We start from the raw sequence: 21,353 nt of genomic DNA, 5'->3' as shown, positions 1-21,353 counted from the left end.
GGATAGTTTGTCTTTTGGAAAGAGGGAATCCTGATGGCTAATATGCTGCCATTATTACTAAAAAGTAAAATCATTTTTTTGACTTAGCACATGTAGCAGTGGGGTGAGTTGATGAGGAAAATTACTGTTTTGAGAAAATCAGGAAAGATCCCACAGTAAGAGTTAACATGAGTTGATGTTAAGTAATATTCCATAACTATTGTGTCTCATAAGGATTGCAACTATATTATTCCAAAGTTAGCTCGGTGGACTCTGTTGTTCATAGGAGCATTCTAAATCTTATTTCAGATTTTGACTCTGACGAAGAACTTGGGCCAGTCTGTCATCACACTCCGTTTCTAGGTGATGGTCTGGGGTTGGCTGCTGAATCTTATGTTTTCTAAACAAACTATCTTTATGCTTTTATACGTTTGCACGGTTGCATGATTATATGCAAGCATTGGGCCTTTGTGAGATGTGAGGGGAAGGCATGTTATTGTCAGGGCCAGCAGAAGTCATGGACTAGAGAAATCCGAGTACAGTCTATATATAAATGAAAGATCTCTGTTGTTGCAGCATAAACCGTTTGCATGGGGAAAAAACCCTCAAAGCGTGATTTACTCACGTTCTATACCAGTTTGTGTGTGGCATACTCTTTTTCTTTTAGAACTGGGTATATTTTTATATGCCACACTGCATGTCCTTCAGTAAAGAAACTCTGTTCCCAAACAAGGCAAGCATGTATTCTGCAAGTCCTAGGGTAAAGATTTTATTCCAGAATCCTAAAAGGAAGTAGCTGACATTATATGTGGAAGATTGGTAAATGTATGGCGATGGTCATAATGGTAGCATTTGCATATTATTCTGTTCAGGAAGAATAACTGTGCCTTGCTATACTGCATTCCATAACTTTATGGAATTATGTATCTTCCTCTGTCCCATTAAGTGCCTGCATTTGCTATTAGTTTGCTTGAAATTGGTCTTGGTCTCAGATTTTCTGTACATTTCTGTCAAAATACCTTAGTGAAAACAAATCTGTCTTGTTTTGTTGATATATGCAAAGCTGAGGCTATAGTGGTCTTGCTATCAGATGCTGGAAATTCAGGGGTGGGTGGGTGGTTCCCTGTAATATATACACTTGTTTCTTGGCTGTAGCTGAATTGGATAAAAGAACACCAGTTGTTTAAGCTGAGAGTATTTTTATACAGTCATTTCATTTTAGATGTTTATTTATTTATTTGCCCTTCCAGATCAAAGGGTTTCATCTTTTTGCACCTTGAATGACATGCAGCATGTGCAAAGCCTGGAGAGTAATCAAGCCTTGGGCGCAAGTCCAACAAATGGAAAGGACTTCATTGACACTACTGGGTATGTAAACCTTGCCTCTTTTCTTTGAGGGGAAACATGATTGAACAAATTCCTGAAAACATTCCTCCTGGAATGAATAGAGAGGCAGAATGATAGATAGGGTTATAAACAGGGTTGGGGGGTTGGGGTGGGGGTATTTGGCTTGGAACATCTTCAAGGACTTGGACAGGGGATTGTCTTAGCTCAGTACCTGAGATAGATATTGTGCTTCAGCTCAGAGGTTGAGTCTCACCTCATTTCAGATTCTGAAGTCATAGGCTCCCCATCGGCTAAAATGATAAAAACAAAAACAAAAGAGGTGGGAAAAATACTTGGGGAAGGCTGAGAAGGAGTTGCAAGCCTAGAATCAGAAAGGGGAGAGAAGGAAACATGTATATAAAAGGTCTCTTCTCTGCCTGCCAGGCAAAAGTGAGAAGTCGTTAATCTCAGCACACATCTGACCATAGCTGCTAAGTTCTCCCCTTTTTTAAGGGAAATTCCCTTATGCTGAATAGGCTTCCTCGCGAGAAAAGGGAAAACTTGGCAGCTATGCATCTGACAGGGAAAGGGGGGGGAAGAATCCCTTTTGCAGGTTCAGCCTTCCCTAAGAGGTTCTTCCCCCCCCTCCCCTTGGGAGGTGTGACTTCACTTAGCAAAGCAATAAAAAAACATTGCACATATCCTTATAAACCAAGAAAACTCTTAATAAAAATTATTTAAAAAATAAAATAAAAAAATCAGGTCTTTTTGCTTTTGTGGCACACAACTGTTCACAGGGATAATGCACCTGCTATCAAAGCAAGCAGACCTGTTTTTTCACTGCTGCTTTCTTTAGCTGTGTGTGCCTATTCCCAAGAGAGAAACTGAGCAGGATTTAACTTCTGCCTGTCAGCTGTTAAGTAGAAGTAGAATTCTGCTGCTTTGGCTGCAGTCACCTGTTTCCTGCTGGGGACAAGCACCTGCAACATTGCAGAAATGAGTCCTAGCCATCAGTTGATGTCATAAGTGAAACCAGCTGCTTGACAGGTCAGCATGGTTTGGGGGAAATGGCCTTGTGGGCTGGAGGTTCCTCATCCCTGCACTAACATCTCCTGGTAAGGAGCACAGAACTGAGACAACAGACGTACGTGTGTGTGTGTGTGTGTGGATAGATATATTGTATGGCTTCCCCAGCCCCTGTGTTTCTTGAGTCCTTACCAGTTGGACTTGGAGCTCTGGTTGTTGGCAGGATAGTTGGGAAATGGCTGGCTGGATTTGTTTTCTGCTAGTGTGTTTCTTGCTACTAAGAGTTTTGTGGGAGGGCCTTGCTAGTCTAAGGATTTTTATAAAATAGCTGCTGCTGTCACTTTGGGGTTGGTGAAAAGGAGCCACCCTTTTTAATTTTTTGTTGTGTGTGTTTCAGTCTCTGCAAAAATTAATGGTATGGTGCTGAGTTACTATTGTTTGTATTGCTTTTCTGCCCATTCTTTTGTATGTTAGTGATCCCAGGACTGGTCAGGGTGTGAAACTCACTCAGTCCTGTGTGTTTGGTACCCATGAGTGAGAGGCGGGATGTGGGGGGAGTTTGGTTGTTTCCCAGGTAAGAGCAGTGTGGTTGCTTAAGCAAATTAATTAGCATCTGTCTAATTATTATTGCTGGTGTTGAGATTCTTGTAAGAGCCTAGAGTGGTTGTGTATTGTGGCAGGAGGTGCTTGAGGATGTGTGTGGGAAGGAAATAGGGTGAAGAGGGTTGGAGGGAGAGTGTGGGGAGTAGAAGGCATGGCTCAAGAGGAGTCGGTTCAAGGGGGTTCATTTATGATTGCTTAATGTCTCCCACTTGGCTCCTCTCCAGTCCTTTATCACTGTAGGGAGATCCACTGAGTCCAATAGCCTAGTGTTGTTATTAAACTCATGTATATATAAATTTAATTCAATAATAATAATAATACAACTTTTGCTGTCAATAAAACAAATAAATAATAAAAAACAAAAAAGGTGTGTAGTTTGGAGGTGCTCCTGGATCTAACTTTGTCACTTGAGGTTCAGGTACTTTTAGTGGATAAGGTGCCTTTTACCAGATTTGGCTAGTGTGCCAGCTGCAGCCATTCTTGGACAGGGAGAGCCTGACTACAATGATTCATGCATTGGTAACCAAGGGCGTTGGGCTGCCCTTGTGCCTGGTTCAGAAGCTCCATCCAGCTAATTCAAATTTCTGTGGCTAGACTGTTGGTAGGTACAGACTACTACCAGCACATAACTTCAGTTCTGAAAAGCTTGCACTGGCTGCCCACATATTGCCAGGCCAGGTTCAAGTTTCTTGTACTGTATTAATTTACAAGGCCCTTAACAACCTGGGTCTAGGATATATTAAGGACTGTCTGATCTCCTATATCCCAGTCCAATCAGTGATCTTTGGGGGAGTCCCATGGCTCAGATGCATGGCTCATAACTGCTAGAAGCCATGTGTTCAGTGTAGTGGGCCCTAACCTCTGGAAATCCCTTCCAGCTGAGATTAGACCGGCACCTTCATTTGCTAAACTTCAGGTACATGCCTAATACTTCCTTGTTCCAGCATGCATTTTGAGGTAGTGCTCAATTTTATGATACATTTTTATTATCCCATTTTTGTGTGGATTGCTTTTATGTACACCTTATAAGAAATGCTTTAATAAATAAAAATTAAAACAGGCATTAAAAACGCCTTATAAAAATGTAGACACAACCCTCCAATTCCAGTGCATTTGAGGAGCAGACGATTGTAATTCTTGACCTGTTAACTGTTTCTATAATAGAATGTATTTTGTATGAATAATTTGTACAGATCCATGTAGGAACAGAGGCAGTATCTTATGGGTTGTAATGGGAGAGTCTAAAAGTGGCAGGGATCATCGGGTAGGGCAGGGATGGGGAACATGACTTTAGATTCTGTCAGTGCCAGTGAGCATGGCTAATGGTTAGGGATGATGGGAGTTCCAATCCAAAAGGTTTTGGAGGACCACACATTTCCCATCTCTGGGGGAGGGCTCATGGATTTTATTAAGCCCCCTCTAATTATCTTACCCCATCATTTGAGCACTGCCTTAAATTACATTTCAACTTTGCAGTTCAATTGTACAACATTTCACTACTAAAAACTCTAGGCATTTAGTAGAATAGAGCATAAAATAATCACTTGACACAAAAATTAAGGTTTGTGGGGGACTTTACATTTCTGAAGTTTCAGATTTCTGGTAGAGGGAAGAGGGAAGTCAGTGGGAGCAATGGTGGAGAAGTTCACTGCCCAGTTGCATTCAACCTTAGTGTAGCTTAGGCATTTTAATAGTAAACGACAAGACAAACAATGTAACCCCACAATCCAGTTGCCCTAGAGGAATAAAAATCCAAAGGGAGCTTGCATGCAATGGTAATTTGGCTCATTATATCACTGTTCAGTGATCCTCCCTGCCTCATGAGTTGCCACAACTACTGTATTTTTCTGACTGCTGCATTAAGATTATAAGAAAGATTGCCAAAGATTTGCTGCATTAGAATTAATAGAATCCATATTTTAAATTTATCATATTGTTCATTTGAAGTCTGTTAAAATTCTAATCAGCTCTCATACCTTTCCCAATATCTGTCAGCTTTTTTAAAAGACCAGGAGCTGCCTCAGATATTACTGGAGCGTTCTGGCTGTCACCAAAACAAACAACACACACCTCTTACTGCAGGAGAAGCCATATATATGAAGCAGCTATTTTATTTTAATAGTTGTTTAGCTGTCATTTAAAATACAATATTGTAGCCCCATTTTTTTTAAAAAAAAAGATTCAAATCTTATCCGATATAAACAGCACAGCCCTAGTTCCAATACTGGCACTAAAAACATTTCAGATCAATATATCTCAGCATCTATAGCAATATAAAACTCTATCCAGAATGCAGCAGTGACTTGGCCAGAGGGAGATCAGGTAAGAGGTGCTGCCCTACTGTGCCACCCACTACTAAGATGAGAATTGTATTTACTAAAGTTTTGAAGTGTGTATTTAGATTTTCAGTTTCAAAATGTGGAAAGAGGCATCGAAACAAAGTCTTTATCTTAAATAAGATGCCACTTTTCTTGATATCTTTATTTTATTTTTTTAGCTAGCAGTGTTGTAATACAACTTGACATATTTGCATAATAATTCAATGAGAACCAGTGTGCTGGAATCTCATTTTCCTTCCTTTAGAAGCAAGAAAATTCATGATGACAGTTGTTTTCTGAACCGTTTTAAGAGAATTTTTTCAACCTGTAGCATTACCTGCTTTTGTTGATTTTGTCAAGAACAATGAACATTTTTTTTTTTTGCCTCCTATTTTACTTGCAGATATCGGCACTCTGTCTTGTATTTCATCTGACTGCACTTTTTCTGTTAATGTGTCAGGCTTCCGTGGGCAGGGAAACAAAAACAGCCACAGTCACTGGGATGTTCAGATCATGACTTTCATTAGGGATTAAGTATTGCAGTACACTCTAATAGTTAACCTCAACAGTGTTAGAGATACATCTCCCTGGTCATTTAGGCAGCCTCCCTGGATTAGGGTTTTAGACATTCCCCCAATATTTGTGGATCCACTCAAAAGCACTTTGGTATCTAGTGAATACCACACAGTTTCTTGTGTGGCAGCTTTACCTCTCTCCTTCCTGCATGCAAAAGGGGGGGGGACATATTGATCTTTCCTCCCAAGACTGACCCAACTCTCTGGGGAGTTAGAGTCTGTGTCAGTGCTCAAGCATTTCAGGGGCTCGGCAGGGCAGTTCACTAGGCCCCCAAGTTCCTCCACCCTCCTTCCACTCACCTAACCAGCCATGGGTATGGCAAAGTGTAGCCTGCATCCTTATGCCTCTCCCCATTTGCCAGCTAATCACTCCAGCCTCCAAAGCATTTTTCTCCCGGCTTGCCTGTTGCTCAGCCAAGACTCCTCCTGATACCATAGTCGTATCTGTTGGTGTTTGACCTCAGTTTAGGAGATTGTGTCAGTCTTCAGTGGGCTTGAACTTGAACAAACTTTTATATGTGCTTTTTGCACTGATTACAACCGTTATTCATTGTCATCTGCACGGGGGACTATTTTACTTGGGAGTTGGTCGGACATCTTGAAAAAATTCAAAACTAAGTGCAATTTAATTTTGTAGGGAGGATAGCCCTACTACATTGACTGGAAAAGTAAACCAGCTGGAAGTGATCCTCCGGCAGTTGCAAACTGATCTTCGGAAGGTAAAAATGTTTAGCAGAATAAAATGTCATTGCATTTATCTAACACTATGTAAGCAGCTCACACAGTGGGACTTTCCCTTTCTCTCCTTCCCCTGTACACCTCCCAAAATCTGCTCTGCGTGTCCCCAATCCCTGTGGATCAAATTTTGAGAAAAGGCCTTAAAAATGTTTTTGAGCAATCTAGCCCCAAACCCAAATCAAGAATCCCAGCAGCTGTATTTAATAATAATAATAATAATAATAATAATAATAATAATAATAATAATATTTATACCCTGCCCACCTGACTGGGTTTCCCCAGCTACTCTGGGCTGCTTACAGCATATCTTAAAACATAATGGAAACATCAAGCATTAAAAACCTCCCTATATTTAGCCTATAAAAATGTAGAAAGTCCAATTAGTCTCCTGGCTAATCTAGTTGCTTCCTCAGGGCTAGATTCAATATTTCTGGCATAATTAGCTTGGGTAGCACTTCCTATTCTCTAGTTTGGATTCCCTATAACCTGGATGATAAATTATACTAAGTGATAGATAAGCTAATATTTGACCCATGTTTAACACGGTATAGTAAAGGTAAGTAATACAGGCTGCATTTTCAGATCTACAAATGTGTGGGCCCCCTTTTTTCTTTTTTAGTTCACAGCTATTTTCTGTAAGAAAAATAGGTGTGTCAACTTTGTTTAAATCATAGGTTTTAATAACGATAAGAATTCTACTTTTTTTCCAACTGCATACTCAGAAATAGGAATTTTCCTTTGCATATCCTTTGACAACATCCCCATTTTTCTTCATGAATTCTTCTATTATGATAGCAGAATTAAGGGAGAAATGCTCCAACATGCGTTGTTTACCACACAAATGACAAATTGGATTGCTTTCAAATATTACAGGAGGTCCAATACTACTTTGACTTCTTTGCAGTTGCCTTCTTATGTAAGACTTGCTTTAAAAAAATATATTTTGCAAACATCTGCAAGGAATTATTTCATAACATCTAAAGAAGTAGCATATGGCTGCTTTTGCAGAAGTTCTCTGAAAGGAAGCACTTACGTTTAGAAAACTTTTTAAATTGAGCAACCTATCCTCAAATCTAAGGTTCACATTACATGTGGCAGCAGTATAGCCCCTTGATTAAAGCTGGATCTCACCCCCTCTTACATGAGGGAGTAAAAGAGAATCTGGGTGTCTGGGGTTGGGGGTTTCCTGGAAAATAAGTGGTGCATGGATGGGAGTGCTACCTCACCACTTACGTACATCTGGTAGCCATCCGCCTGAAAAGCACGTGAGGAGACACTATGGGACATTAAGCTAGAAAAGGGTTTGGTTTTTTGTGCTCTTTTTAGTCTAAAAATCATACCCACACAAACATTTCATTCAAGCCCAGCTCTGACACAACTGGGTACAAAACTGTGAACTGGTCGATTTTATCTAGCTTTAGCCCAAGAGCATTTTTTGTGTCAGGGTTTCCAAACAGCTATTTCTTCTTGACTATGGTGGTTAGGTCATATCTACATCATACATTTAAAATGCATGGCTTTCCCCCCAAAATACTGGGAACTGTAGTTTAAGGGAACAGGGAATCATATAGTTTTGTGAGGAGTAAACTACAGTGCCCACAATTGGGGGGGGGGGTATGTTTTAAATGTATAGATGTGACTTTAATAGCCTCTCATAGAATCATAGAATTGTAGAGTTGGAAGGGACTCTGGGGGTCATCTAGTCCAACCCCCTACAATACAGGAATCTCAACTAAAGCAACCATGATAGATGGCCATCCAACCTCTGCTTAAAACCCTCCAATGGCACTCAAAGTCAATAAAACATTAATACCCCTAAATAATATGTTTTCTATTAGGTACTAAGGTTGGTGGCTGTAGTACTGAGTGTTCTGCATTTCTGTACAGTAAGGTCAAACTGTGTATAATGACCCAGTATCCCATTATAGTGTAATTGCTCTGCTCTCATCCAGAGCAGTGAAACTTATAGTATGAATTAAGCAGTGCAATGGTGGTTTGCACATACTGTACTGTGATTCCCTGTAGCGTTCCCTTACCCATTTGCCAACACCGACATCATATGGCTTCCCCCACACCCTCTGAATTTGCTTATAGAGCACACAGCCTTTAAACATTGGCATTGCAACAGACCCTGTGTCTCTTGCTGATAAAATTAACGTTGATGCATTTGCATTGTACTTGGAAGCTGTTCCCAACATCATGTGTCCAGCATGTATTCTTTCCCCACAAATGCTTATCTGTTCATTTTGGATGGCAGTGTTTAATACTCAGCGGGTAGAAACCATGCAGCTGGACATCTTGTTGCCTTCTACTTTGTTTGAAAGTAGCTTTAAGTCTGTGTAGTTTTTTCTTAATCTGATGTACAGCTCTAAAAATATTCCTTATCTTTTTGTGTAGTGATCTCTCTGAATATGATGAAGTGTGCTGAAATGTAGCCTAGTCCTACAGCTCTGCTGCAGAAACTTGGTTATACAAACTCATTTATCTTGTTTAGCCTGCAAGGCTATCTGATTTAGAACAACCCAGCAAGCAAATTTGGGAATTCAGCTTAGAGTTGACAGCATTGCAAAGAGGGAGCTAAAGAAAAAAGAAGTCTATTTACTCACTCAGAAACAAGAGCAACAAAAACACTGGCTATAAGCGTCATTCAACTCCTTTTTTTCTGTTATCTAGGAAAAACAAGACAAAGCTGTTCTCCAAGCTGAAGTCCAACATTTGAGACAAGATAACATGAGACTTCAGGAAGAATCTCAAACAGCAGCTGCTCAGCTAAGAAAATTTACAGAATGGTTTTTCAATACAATAGACAAGAAATCCTAATATCAAAGTCCCTGTAAAAGCACAGTTGAAGTCACATAATACCAGTAACTTTTGAAGTAGCCTAATATAATTTCACTGTGTCCACAATCCATTTTACATTTTCTGCTGTAATCTCTGCCCAGCCCCAGGCTACTGACAGTAAGAAATTATCTTCATATTCATCTGAAGAAAACAGAGAATGAATAGCAGACATTTGTTTTTGTGAAGATGAATGTACAATTCCTGGTGTCATTTTAGACATTTTAGAGTATACTTCTGACTTGGGATTGCCTGAAGAAGAATAAATTAGGGTTTATCTTCGGTACTTCAGCTGCTCCAGTGAAGATGCTAAAGCAATTTATGGTAGCTTGGGTTTCAGTATTGTAAGATAAATAATAATAATAAACTAGACATATACTTTCATGTTTAAAGGTGCTCTATTTTTTTGTATGTACAGTAGATATTTCCACAGTCACATTGTCATAGCAATAAGAATGGAAGTAGAATTGAATAGTCACAAAACTGTGTTTATAAAAATTAGCACTGAGGTGTTTAACACTAGTTTGGATGCATATATATTAGGGGTTATTTATTTGCAGAAAAAAATGGTGCCTGAATTTAAGCAGTGTTCTGATTTTTCTAAAAATATATATACACACGCCTTGTAAATGGCTCACTTGAATCAGTTCACTCCAATGTCAGTTCCTTTTGTATAGTTCATGTTCAGCTAAGATTGTTCTAGAGAAACTAACTATTGAAACCATATGTGGTGCAAGCCAGCCAATCATTTGTATAATGCCAGATTTGTTTATCTTTGTACAGAAGCTTTGAGCAAGTGACTTATATTTAACACCTTTATTTAAGCTTATTTAACCTGTTAATTTTATAAAGCTTTTGTTTTATCTGCACTATGGTGAGGACAGTGGATTGCAAGCTACAATGTGTGTTTAGCTTGCCAAAATGGCACTGCAGAGTTCTAGAAAATTCTAACTATTGGATGCTGCTAGTACACAATTTGTGTAAGTATACTTTAACATTTTTAACTGTTTCATTTGAAATGAACATACATTTTGCTTTTTTAATAAATGTTAAAAATGTGAACCACAAATAAGAACTCTCTGTTTATTAACAAAAGCTGCTGCGTTTGATAGATTCAATAAAGGAAGAGCACAGTTAAAACATTTCGCTTGCACTCTGGTTCCAAATCTAAGAACTTGAGTAGCTACTGCTTCAATTCACTTTTACACACCCCTTTTTAATTCACAGTGTGCAATTTAATAACAACTCTGGGTCGTATCTGTAAAATAGTCTGCAATCCCATCTTCTTTCTTCTTCTTCTTTGGCGATCACTCATAGCCAAGTAAGATTGTCTTCCATAAACACGGTTTTAACAATGAGTCCATAAGTGACTGTGGAGGCCAATTCTGGATCCACACATCCTTCCACAGTGGGGACATTGGTTTCCGGGCGGGAGTTGATCACGGTGTGGATTTGCCAAGCGTGCCTTCCTCTTAGCACATTTCTTCCTTGCGTCCTGAGATCGAGTGTCTTCAAAGCCCATGACACCTTTGGTAAAGGCTGTTCTCCAACTGGAGCGCTCGCAGGCCAGTGTTTCCCAGTTGTCAGCGTTTATACTACTTTTTTTAGATTTGCCTTGAGACAGTCTTTGAACCTCTTTTGTTGACCACTAGCATTACGCTTTCCATTTTTAAGTTCGGAATAGAGTAGTTGCTTTGGAAGACGATCATCAGGCATCCACACATGACCAGTCCAATGAAGCTGATGTTGAAGAATCATTGCTTCAACACTGGTGATCTTTGCTTCTTCCAGTACACTGATATTAGTAAGCCTGTCTTCCCAAGTGATGTGTAATTTTTTTTTCAGAGACACTGTTGATGGAATCTTTCAAGGAGTTGGAGATGGCGTTTATAAGTGGTCCATGTTTCACAAGCATATGGTAAGGTTGGTAAGCATTTTGGTTTCCCTGCGAATGTCCCGGTCCTCAAACACTGTGCACTCACAGAGCTCAGTCGATGCTGGATTTCGGCATGAATATTGGCCCTTGTGGAAAGGTAACTGCCTAGGTAGGAGAAGTGATTGACATTTTCCAACATTACACCATTGAGTTGGATTTCTAGCACTGCAGAGGGGTTGTTGGTGCAGAACTTTGGTTTTTTTGGATGTTTTTTGGATGTTGAGTGATAGGCCAAGCTTTTCGTAAGCTTCTGCAAAGATATTTAGGATGGTTTGGAGGTCATCCTCTGAGCGTGCATGCACTACGTTGTCATCAGCATACTGAAGATCTCTGACGGAAGTTACGGTAACCTTACTCTTTGCTTTCAGCCTGCTCAAATTGAAGAGCTTTCCTTCTGTTCGATATATGATTTCTACTCCGGTGGGGAGTTTCCCTTCAACAAAGTATAGGATCATGGCAATGGAAATAAAATAGAGTTGGGGCAATAACACAACCCTGTTTAACACCTGATCCCACTGTGGATGGTTCACTTTGAAAGTCATTGTTATCTGTGATTGTTGCTGTCATATTATCATGGAGGAGCCAAATGATGTTTACAAATTTATGTGGGCAGCCAATTTTCAGAAGGACCATCCACAGGGCATTATGATTTACAGTGTCAAAACCTTAGTCAGGTCAATAAACGCCATATACAGGGGTTGGTTTTGCTCTCTGCATTTTTCTTGAAGCTGTCAAGCAGTGAAAATTATGTCCACTGTCCCCCTAGAAGGCCGAAAACCATTTTGGGATTCAGGAAGGGTCACCTCAGATATTGTTACAAGACGGTTTGCTAAGATTCTTGCAATAATTTGGCCTGCCGTAGCTAATAGAGAGATGTCTCAATAGTTTTCACAATCAGTTCTCTCACCTTTTGTAAAGAGATTGATAATTTTGGCATCCCTAAAGTCTGCTGAGATTTCTTCTCTTTCCCAGATTTTTTTGATGAGCTTGTGAAGTTGTTGTGTAAGTTCAGTTCTGCCCACTTTGAAGATTTCAGCAGGTATCCCATCAGGTTCTCTGGCTTTGTTGTTTTTCATTTGGTTAATAGCTGTACACAACTCTCCCAGATTTGGAGATACTGCAAGCTCATCTCTAACTTGTTTTTGTGGAATTTGTGAGAGGGCCTCAGCAGCTAGGGGGGAGTTGCGCTTAAGGAGATGTTGGTAATGTTCTTTCCAGCGCAGTGCAATAGCTTTTTTAATCTTTTAGAAATGTGATACCGTCTGCTGAGCATAGGGGGCATATGCCATGATTTATTGGCCCATGTGCATCATGAGTGTCAGCTAAGTGCTGGATCTCTTGACCTTTTTTCTCCCTGGTTCTTCTTTGAACCTCAGCCTTAGCGTTGGCATAGGTTTTTTTCTTAGTGGCACAGTTTCTATCTCTTTGCCAGATCTAAAAGACCTTCCTTGTCAATCATGCATTCAATATCACTGTCATTCTCATCAAACCAGTCCTGGTGTTTCTTGGTTTGGTATCCAATAGTTTGTTCACAGGCTGCAATAATGGATGTTTTTAGCTTGGTCCAGTGTTCCTCGATGTTATCAGGGAATTCTGAAAGCAGATGGTCCTTAAGAGTCGTTTGGAAGCAATCCCGCTTAATGGGATCTTGAAGGGCTTGAGTGTTCATTTTGGGCCTTGGTTTCCTTCCTAGAAGCCTGCGTTGAGGTATAACCTTGATAGCCATCATGGAGCGTATTAGTCGGTGATCTGTCCAGCAGTCATTGGCGTTCGTCATAGCTCTGGTAAGAAGCACATCACAGTGATCTTTAGCACGGACAATAACATAGTCTAAGAGGTGCCAGTGGTTTAATAACAACTCTGGGTCGTATCTGTAAAATGGTCTCCAATCCCATACACACTTACACATTGAACATTGCAGGACTTATGGTGCAATCCTATACATATTTACACAGAAATATTTGCTTCAAAATGTCTAGCTGTGTACTGGTATACATGGTGGTCAAAAATGTTTGCAACATCTTAAAAGGAGGTGGTCTTGATTATTTTAACATCTTAATTCCCGCATTTTAAAAATTAGGAATCACATTAGATACCACATTTTAAAGGTTTTGGGCCATGAAACCTCTGGACTCCAACTCCCATCATCCCAGACCACTACCTATGTAACATCTGGAGGTCCACACTTACCTCGCCCCTGACTTATGTGTGCTGCCTTGATGTGTCTGAAACAAGCATTCAGTGAAGAAATTTTGAAGGAAGTGTGCAAGGAAAAAAAATCTTTATTGGCCCAACTTGCTTTTAAATACACTACTTCAAGGGTGCTACAAATATGAACAATTAAACCAATTTCATAAAAGTGAAGCAAATCTTTAAAACATTGAGCTTTTTCATTCATGTTTTAAAGATATACCTGTATCTCAATTGTTATACTTGTATACTTGTTTTAATAAATATTACAGTCTACAACATGTTCATTGTTCTTCTGTATAGTGATCCTTTGAATGTCCTTGAGCAATGAACCCTTTTCGTGTATTGTTAAGGTTTCATCCTCCCTCACCTAGCACATTTTTCTTCCTTGTTGGTACTTTCCTTCATGGTTTCTCAGAAATGTCCAGTGACCAAGCTATCACGTAATTAAGCGGCTGCATGAAAACATGAACATGGTCTGAGTGACATTATATGAAGTGTAACAAAAGTATTTTCTTTTAGTTGGTCAACCATGGTTAAAAACCATTAAGAGGTCAACAGGCTATAATGGTGCAGATGGAAGATTAATGCTGTGGCCAAGTGCCCAACACCACAGTTTGTGATCGTCGTGGAAGGAACTGTATTGCAAAATTCTGCACTTTACAAGCACTGGCTTTGATTTCTAGAATTCTGAGCAATTGTTTGAAAAAGTCCCATTAATTTAAAGTAATTAAATGTGGCACTTGCACGTTCCACTAGAGCTTGGTTTCAAATAAAAGGCATTGGGTTAAACCCATCTGTCTAAAAGCCTTGCCAAATGTCAAGCTCTTCAATTTAAAGAAACTTCAAAGCATGGTGCTAATCATCCTTAGAATTATGAGCAAATTTAAGTAGTTTCAAAAAGCAGACTTTCGCTGAACAAATAGATGACCATTTATATAAATAGTTTCCATATCTTTTTAGAGAATGATTTAATTGAGGTGTAGTAATAGACACTGTCTTATGTTTGCAGCTGCTGTGATAGGGACGATAATTTAGCTGCTTACTGAGATTTAGCAAGTAAGAGTCTATCATTCCCCTTTATTATCAGTTGTTTCTTTTTAGCCAGAACTGAAATTTATGTTTCCCACTCCACATTTGCTATGTTTGTCATTCCTGTGGTAGCCCACTGTGGTTACTTATACACATGTTTTTACACATGAGTAGCAGTAGATTTGAGATTAGGCTTTCTTCCTTTTATCCCTAAGAATCGTGGGATGGAATAAATGTACATGGCTATTTTATGGCATATTTGCTGATTGCAGCATAAAGCAAAAACCCAAAGTTGAGAATCACACACTTCTGAAATTTACCGTAAATCTACATAAAAGAAAGTTATACTGAAAATAGTGCTAACACCAGTGGGGGGGGGGGAGGCACCTGCAGCTGTAGAAGTAGGACACGGGAATAGAGGTCTACTGATTTATGAGTGGTGTGAAGAAAATTGATATTAATTGTTCCCTTTTTGTATAATAGCAAAACACCAGGTCACACAACAAAGTTGATTGCCAGACCAGATCCACGCAGCACATAATCAACTACCGGTAATGGTATTCACTCACACAAAGTGTGGTGATGACCACTTGCTTAGGTGGCTTTTAAAGAGGATTAGACTTGTAAACTTGTAAAGGACAGGTCCATCAGTAGCTATTAGTCATGCTAACGGTTGAAGCTCCATGTTGAGAATCAGTATACCTTTGAATAGCAGATGCTGCAACAAACGGGGAAAGGCTGTTGATTTCGTTCCATTCTGTGAACTTACTGAGAGCGATCAGGTTGGGAGCTTTTGGAATGCTGGTCTAAATGGTCTAATCAATGATAGTTCTTATGTCATCAGTCTACTATCAATACTCTGGCTGGTCCACTGCTGGTTTTAATGAAGTATAATTTGTACATGAGTAGACCTTTGTATTGTATAGGGGCCCTGTATCTTCAGTGACATCTTCAGTAAATTAATGATCAGCTGAGCAATAGTGAAAATAGAGAAGAGAGAATCAATCATAGATGAAATGGTGAATTATATCCAGATGCTCTCTTAGAAGTGAGGTCAAACAACTTGACAAAGAATGAGAAAGATAAAATTGAAGTCTGTCCTTATTAACCATGACCTTGGCAATCCATAGTCCGCTGGCTGATTGATTTTTGAAGTGAATGTGGTTTAAACCTTTTACTAAGCTCCAAATAATATACATCCCACACAAAACCCCCAATGTATTATGTGTGTCAAAAGCTGGAGAACCCCACATGCAGCAGGCTGTCAAATTGGATAGTTGAATTGTAGGCAGAAATTTGTGATACTTTGCCAACATTTTAATTCTTTTTATTAAGAAATGTGTACCCTTTCAAATTATATATGTGCATGTGACAACATGACCAGCATCTCCTGCTGCTGCCCTGCAGCGATTCTGAATACCTTGATTACACCTTTGTAAGCCACAGTTCTTCTCTCGAAGAAAAGTGCTGAAAGATCAGGATGTCAGGAGCACAAACATAGCTATTTCCACTGTCTCTCTTAAGAGTAGCAACAGAACAGTGCTTCAGGGCCTGCGAGCTCACTGATTTCCTATCTGTTTGTGAGGAGGCAGGGTGGAAAGGCAGCTCAACATCTTGTAGAAAGGCATGGTTGGCAGTCAGCCCATGGAACAACATCTTAATCACAACATGTGAATAACTAGAAGATACTAGACAGGTCTTCTGGAAAGGAATCCGAGGTTTTTGTGCTTCATTTCTGAAACCAAATGTTCTGTTTATGTAAATGCTATCTTTTGTCTTGATCAGTTTGCTTCAAATGCCGTCACTGGAACCCAAATAAATTATGACTAATTGTGCAGGTGGCATCTTGCATATGTATTTAGTACGTCCCTCTTCAGAAAAACAAACAGGATGTACGTCCTTTTATAATGATTCCTAACTCATATGAACTGAAGATGTTTAATTGCCTAGGGCTTGCCGATCGGAAGGTCGGTGGTTCGAATCCCCATGACGGGATGAGCTCCCGTTGTTCATTCCCAGCTCCTGCCCACCTAGCAGTTCAAAAGCACGTCAAAGTGCAAGTAGATAAATAGGTACCACTCCGGTGGGAAGGTAAACAGCATTTCCGTCCCCTGCTCTGGTTCACCAGAAGCGGCTTAGTCATGCTGGCCACATGACCTGGAAGCTGTCTGCAGACAAACGCCGTCTCCCTTGACCTATAGAGCGAGATGAGTGCACAACCCCAGTGTCATCCGTGACTGGACCTGACGGTCAGGGGTACCTTTACCTTTAACAGTGGCCAAGGTCTTGTCACTGGGAGGTAAAAATCAGGTGGTATCTCTACCACAGGAGAGAAGGGGTTAAGTTCCAAGCTGGGAAGCTACCTTATAGACCAGGCGTCCCCAAACTGCAGCCCTCCAGATGTTTTGGCCTACAACTCCCATGATCCCTAGCTAACAGGACCAGTGGTCAGGGATGATGGGAATTGTAGTCCAAAACATCTGGAGGGCCGAAGTTTGGGGATGCCTGTTATAGACAGTGCTTTCCTCCTAGAAAAAATGGTACTGGTACTCACCATGAAGTTGTGACAATAAGTGCCACACTTGACCAATGCTTTTCTTCTAGGGGGGAAAAGTTGTGGTACTGCGTACCCTTGAGTACCTCCAGAAAAAATCACTGCTTATAGATATGACCTCTATCATATCTATAATATAGAGGCAATGCATCTAATTGATGCCCAGCCTTTCCCTGGAGGCAAGCTACATGCATAAGGAAGGTATGAAGCAGGAAGCAGGAAGTGAGAGTGCTTGGCTGGGGAAGAAGGAAAAGGCGTGTAGAGTCAAGAAAATGTAGAGAGAATAGGCGAATGTTGGATGGGTAGCAGTCTGCCTGCTACTGAAGCACATCCACTTGTTAACCCAAACTGTGCTCACAAGAAAGAGAAATGAGATCCAAACTCAGCAGGAGCCAAACTACTTGGACATCTGATTTTCCAGGGAGGGCTACAGTGGCTTAAAGCAAAAGGCTCCATGCTGACTCCCAGGAGGCCTGCAATTTGAACCTACAGTAGTTGTGGCTCACTATCCAGACACTACTGTTCTTCTGGAAGGAAGCACCAAAGCTTATCAGTATTTCCAGTTTTGACCCTGCCATCATTATTATTACATTTCTTAGTCACAAAAAAAAAATTATCAAAGCTCATTAGGAAAGCAAGGTTAATTCTTGCTCCTGCATGCTACTCTGTTAGGTGCAGAGGCCTCTATTAATAAAATAGGCAAATTATTCTTTTCTCAGAACCCTTAAAACCTCAGGTTTTAATCTCTTAACCTGTCCTCCACAGTCAGTTCTTTAGCTAGTACAGGGGTCTGCAACCTGCGGCTCCGGAGCGGGTACGAGGGGAGGAGGCGTCCGAGCCATGCGCCGCCTGAGCCATGCGGCGGTGCCTGCCACGCCCGCCAGACACTCACACGGTGCCCACCGCCGCCGGAGCACACAGCTGCGGCGGCGCGCTGTGCGCCTGCGCCCCGCACGGCGCCCACCGGAGTCCACAACTCCACTGTGCGCGTGCGCTGTGCAAAAAGGACGCAAGGTGACGTTAGCAGCCCAGGGAGCGTGGTCGGCCCCCTCCCTGCATCAGCCCCTCCCTGCCGCATTTCTGCAGCCAATAGGCTCATGGGGGGTGGGGCGGAGTTATTTATTTTTTTAAATGGGCGCGCTTCTTCCCGCCCAGCAGCAGAAAAGGTTTGCGGGCTCGGAGCGCGTGTTTGCTGCTGCTGCTCCTGCCTGCGGCCTGCCTGTGGCCTCCTGCCGGCCTGGTCAGGAGATTGAGGTAGATGTATTAATCAATGGGTTGATTCAATATGAGGAAATTTTATAAGTTCACTTGATGGGAGCAACACACATGAAACCATACAGGTGTCCTAATAAGGGAGTCAGAGTTTTGCCCATTCCCAGTAATCAAGGCAGCCCAAACTCAAAGTTATTTTTATAATGACGAGGATGACATTGGGCCCTCATTATTAATTATTATTTACATCAGGCACTGATTATGATTTATGGTACACTGGGGCCCTGATTAATTTTCTATGGCATTTTGGGGCATTGATTATTGGGCATAGCAAATTTTGCTATGGGGCCCTCTGATTTCTAATTACGTCCCTGTTTTGCGGCTCCCAGTTTATTTTTTTTCTTCGGAAATGGGTCCAAGTGGCTCTTTTTGTCTTAAAGGTTGCAGACCCCTGAGCTAGTAGGAGGCACAAAGTCAGAATCTTAGGGGGTAGCTGGACCTTGCTGTTCCACTATCCACCCCTTACAGATCAAGAGACCAGCTGGCTTCTTTCCTACCATCCTTCTGCAATATTGTCAGAGGAATGCAAGGGGGCGTGTCCAGCCAAAGCTAAGGCTCACTCACTCACTCACTCACTCACTCACAAAGAGGCTTTATACCCCACCCTGCTTCAGACATGGAAAGCTTCAAGGTGCCCACACTCAGTAACCCAGCTGCATTACCTCCATCAAAATCTGTGGCAACGCTAACCCCAGTCTAGGGTCTATGACTAAATCAAGTTACTAGGGATTATGTACAGAGACTTTTGTGCATTGAAGATCTCTCAGTGAAAATGAGACCCTGTAATAGGTATCGCTCCCTTTGGATGGAAGCCCAAGTTCTGGTTGCCAGTTCATTGCTGGGCCCAATTCAAGGTGCTCAGCCACTTGGTTGACCTTGGGCCAGTCTCTGTGGGTGAGATCCAAGGTAATGTTAGTACAAGATGTTTGAGAATTGAGATTGTTGCTCAGGTGCTAACACAATCAGTAGTATATGAAAGTAACTGTCACAGAGTGTCACTGTGTCACTGTGAGAACTGGATGCTGGACTAGCTAGACCAGGCATGGCCAAACTCGGCCCTCCAGATGTTTTGGGACTACAACTCCCATCATCTCTAGCTATCAGGACCCGTGATCAGGGATGATGGGAATTGTAGTCCCAAAACATCTGGAGGGCCGAGTTTGGCCATGCCTGAGCTAGACCACTGACATGATCCAACAGGCTCTGTTTATATTCTTAATAGTGTCTGTGTTAGAAGTTGAACATTTTTTGCAAGGATGACTTCAGCTGTTGCACTATACTAAGGATAACACTCCAGCCAGCACATGCTTCTTCAACCTAGTGCCTTGCAGATGTTTTGGATTCCTGCTCGTGTCAGTTTCAACCAGCATATCTGGGCAGCCAACATAGCTAATGTATCAGAGTTGTTGTGTGGATATAAATGGAAAGCAAAGAGCCACATACACACCACCTTGAATTCCTTGGAGAAAACGTGGGATATAAATGTCATAAATAAACATTAAACAAGAGATCCTCAAATATGTTGCCCTTCTTATCTGAAGAATCATCTTTGCAGACAAGAGGAACATTTCTGCTCGCCATCTCACTCCCACAGTTTATAATGAACCTAAAGCTTCTCTTTTCCCTCTGATGTACATGAAATTATTTCCCTTGGTGGCTCACAAGTGAACTTTTTTTATATATAAAAAAGAGTAGCCTATCAACACAGTGCTATTTGCACTGTCAAGTATTTCTCTAAATGCGTCAGCCAACAGGCGAGGAACAGAACTCCAACTTCTCTTGTAGCAATAGACTTCCCCAGTCTACATGGAGCACATTTGTTCCAATTCCAACATACTGTACTTGATTATCATCGCCTAACACGTACATACAAAAAAAGTGTGCTGTTATCAGTATGCTGTACTTTAAATGAATGCATGCTTACATGAGCTGGAGATCTGGGCTTGTGTGCCTGCTCTACATCACTGTGCCCCTCTACATGTGCGAGTGACATCAGGACACCAGGGAGGTGTGATCCCATAGTGCACACACACTGTGTGTGTGTAATGACATCATGCACACACCTCACACTCTGCGCATGCACACTGGTGATGACACAAGGCCCCAGGCATCTGCAGTTGTGGGGGCAAGACACTCCTTGCATAAAGTCGTCAGGTGTCTTTTTTCTATGCATTTGGCTAGAACTCACCAGGCAACTGAGATGGAAAGGGAAATGTAAGTGTCAAGAGAAAGGAATTCTGTTTCCTTCTGAGAAGGATTCCCCATTAGGTGTGTGCGAAGTAACTGTTCTACTAAAAATGCCCAACTAGAATGTTTTCCTGAGAACACAGCCTGTAAGGAGACACCTATAGTCAGAATTCAAGGAGAATATGCTCTTCTCAGATGAATGCTCTTTGCTATAACAAAATGCTTTGAAGATCACACTGCCTGTTGCTGGAGTTGTATAAGAAACATGACTGGGGAGGAGTCAATTTCAATTGATTTCTATTTCCCAGTCACTTAGAAAAGCACCAACGGATGCTTTCAAAGCCCCAGATTCTCAGTTTTGGTGATTAATATGCCTCTGTGTCATTTCCAAGATAATATCAATAAAATAGCATCTCGACATTCTGGCAGAAAATATAACAAACATTTCCATGTATCTCTAAATGGAATGACACAACTGTTGTTCAAAAATCATTGTTTTCCAAATAGCTAGGGCCTTTTCTTTCTTTGCTTTGCTTTCCCTTCATTTCCTTTTGGCAGATGTGAGGGCTTGATAAAACCCACCCAGAAAATAGCATGTTTCATTAAAAAAAAAAAACCCACCCACAGAATTTTCATTGGAAGAGGTTCTGCCAAAAGGATGATAAAGAGCTTAGAAAGCCTCTTCAATAGAAATGGGTAGGGAGGCCTCAGGGAAAAAAGGTTGACATAGGACTTGGTGACCATCTTCAAATGTTTGAAAGGTTAGCTCACAAAGACAA

General features: G+C 41.1%; 1 protein-coding gene across 5 annotated transcripts in view; it reads left to right on the top strand.

Annotated features, from left to right (window-relative positions):
- The window catches only part of SIPA1L2 (signal induced proliferation associated 1 like 2), an 84,284-nt gene extending 66,359 nt beyond the window's left edge, over window positions 1-17,925 (top strand). For 2 of the 5 annotated variants that reach the window (XM_035108446.2, XM_060272852.1), the window contains exons 20-23: window positions 289-342; window positions 1,230-1,347; window positions 6,465-6,546; window positions 9,239-17,925. In XM_035108446.2, coding sequence (XP_034964337.1) covers window positions 289-342; window positions 1,230-1,347; window positions 6,465-6,546; window positions 9,239-9,385 — 401 coding nt within the window. In that variant the 3' untranslated portion in view covers window positions 9,386-17,925. The remainder of the gene's footprint in view (window positions 1-288; window positions 343-1,229; window positions 1,348-6,464; window positions 6,547-9,238) is intronic. The other 3 variants (XM_035108448.2, XM_035108447.2, XM_035108449.2) reach the window with 3 other exon arrangements.
- The last annotated feature ends 3,428 nt before the right edge of the window (window positions 17,926-21,353 follow it).

This window comes from Zootoca vivipara, chromosome 3 (assembly GCF_963506605.1).
Source record: "Zootoca vivipara chromosome 3, rZooViv1.1, whole genome shotgun sequence".
Classification (NCBI taxonomy): Eukaryota; Metazoa; Chordata; class Lepidosauria; order Squamata; family Lacertidae; genus Zootoca; species Zootoca vivipara.
Note: the sequence above shows the minus strand (reverse complement) of the source record. Positions and strands in the feature narration are given on the sequence as shown.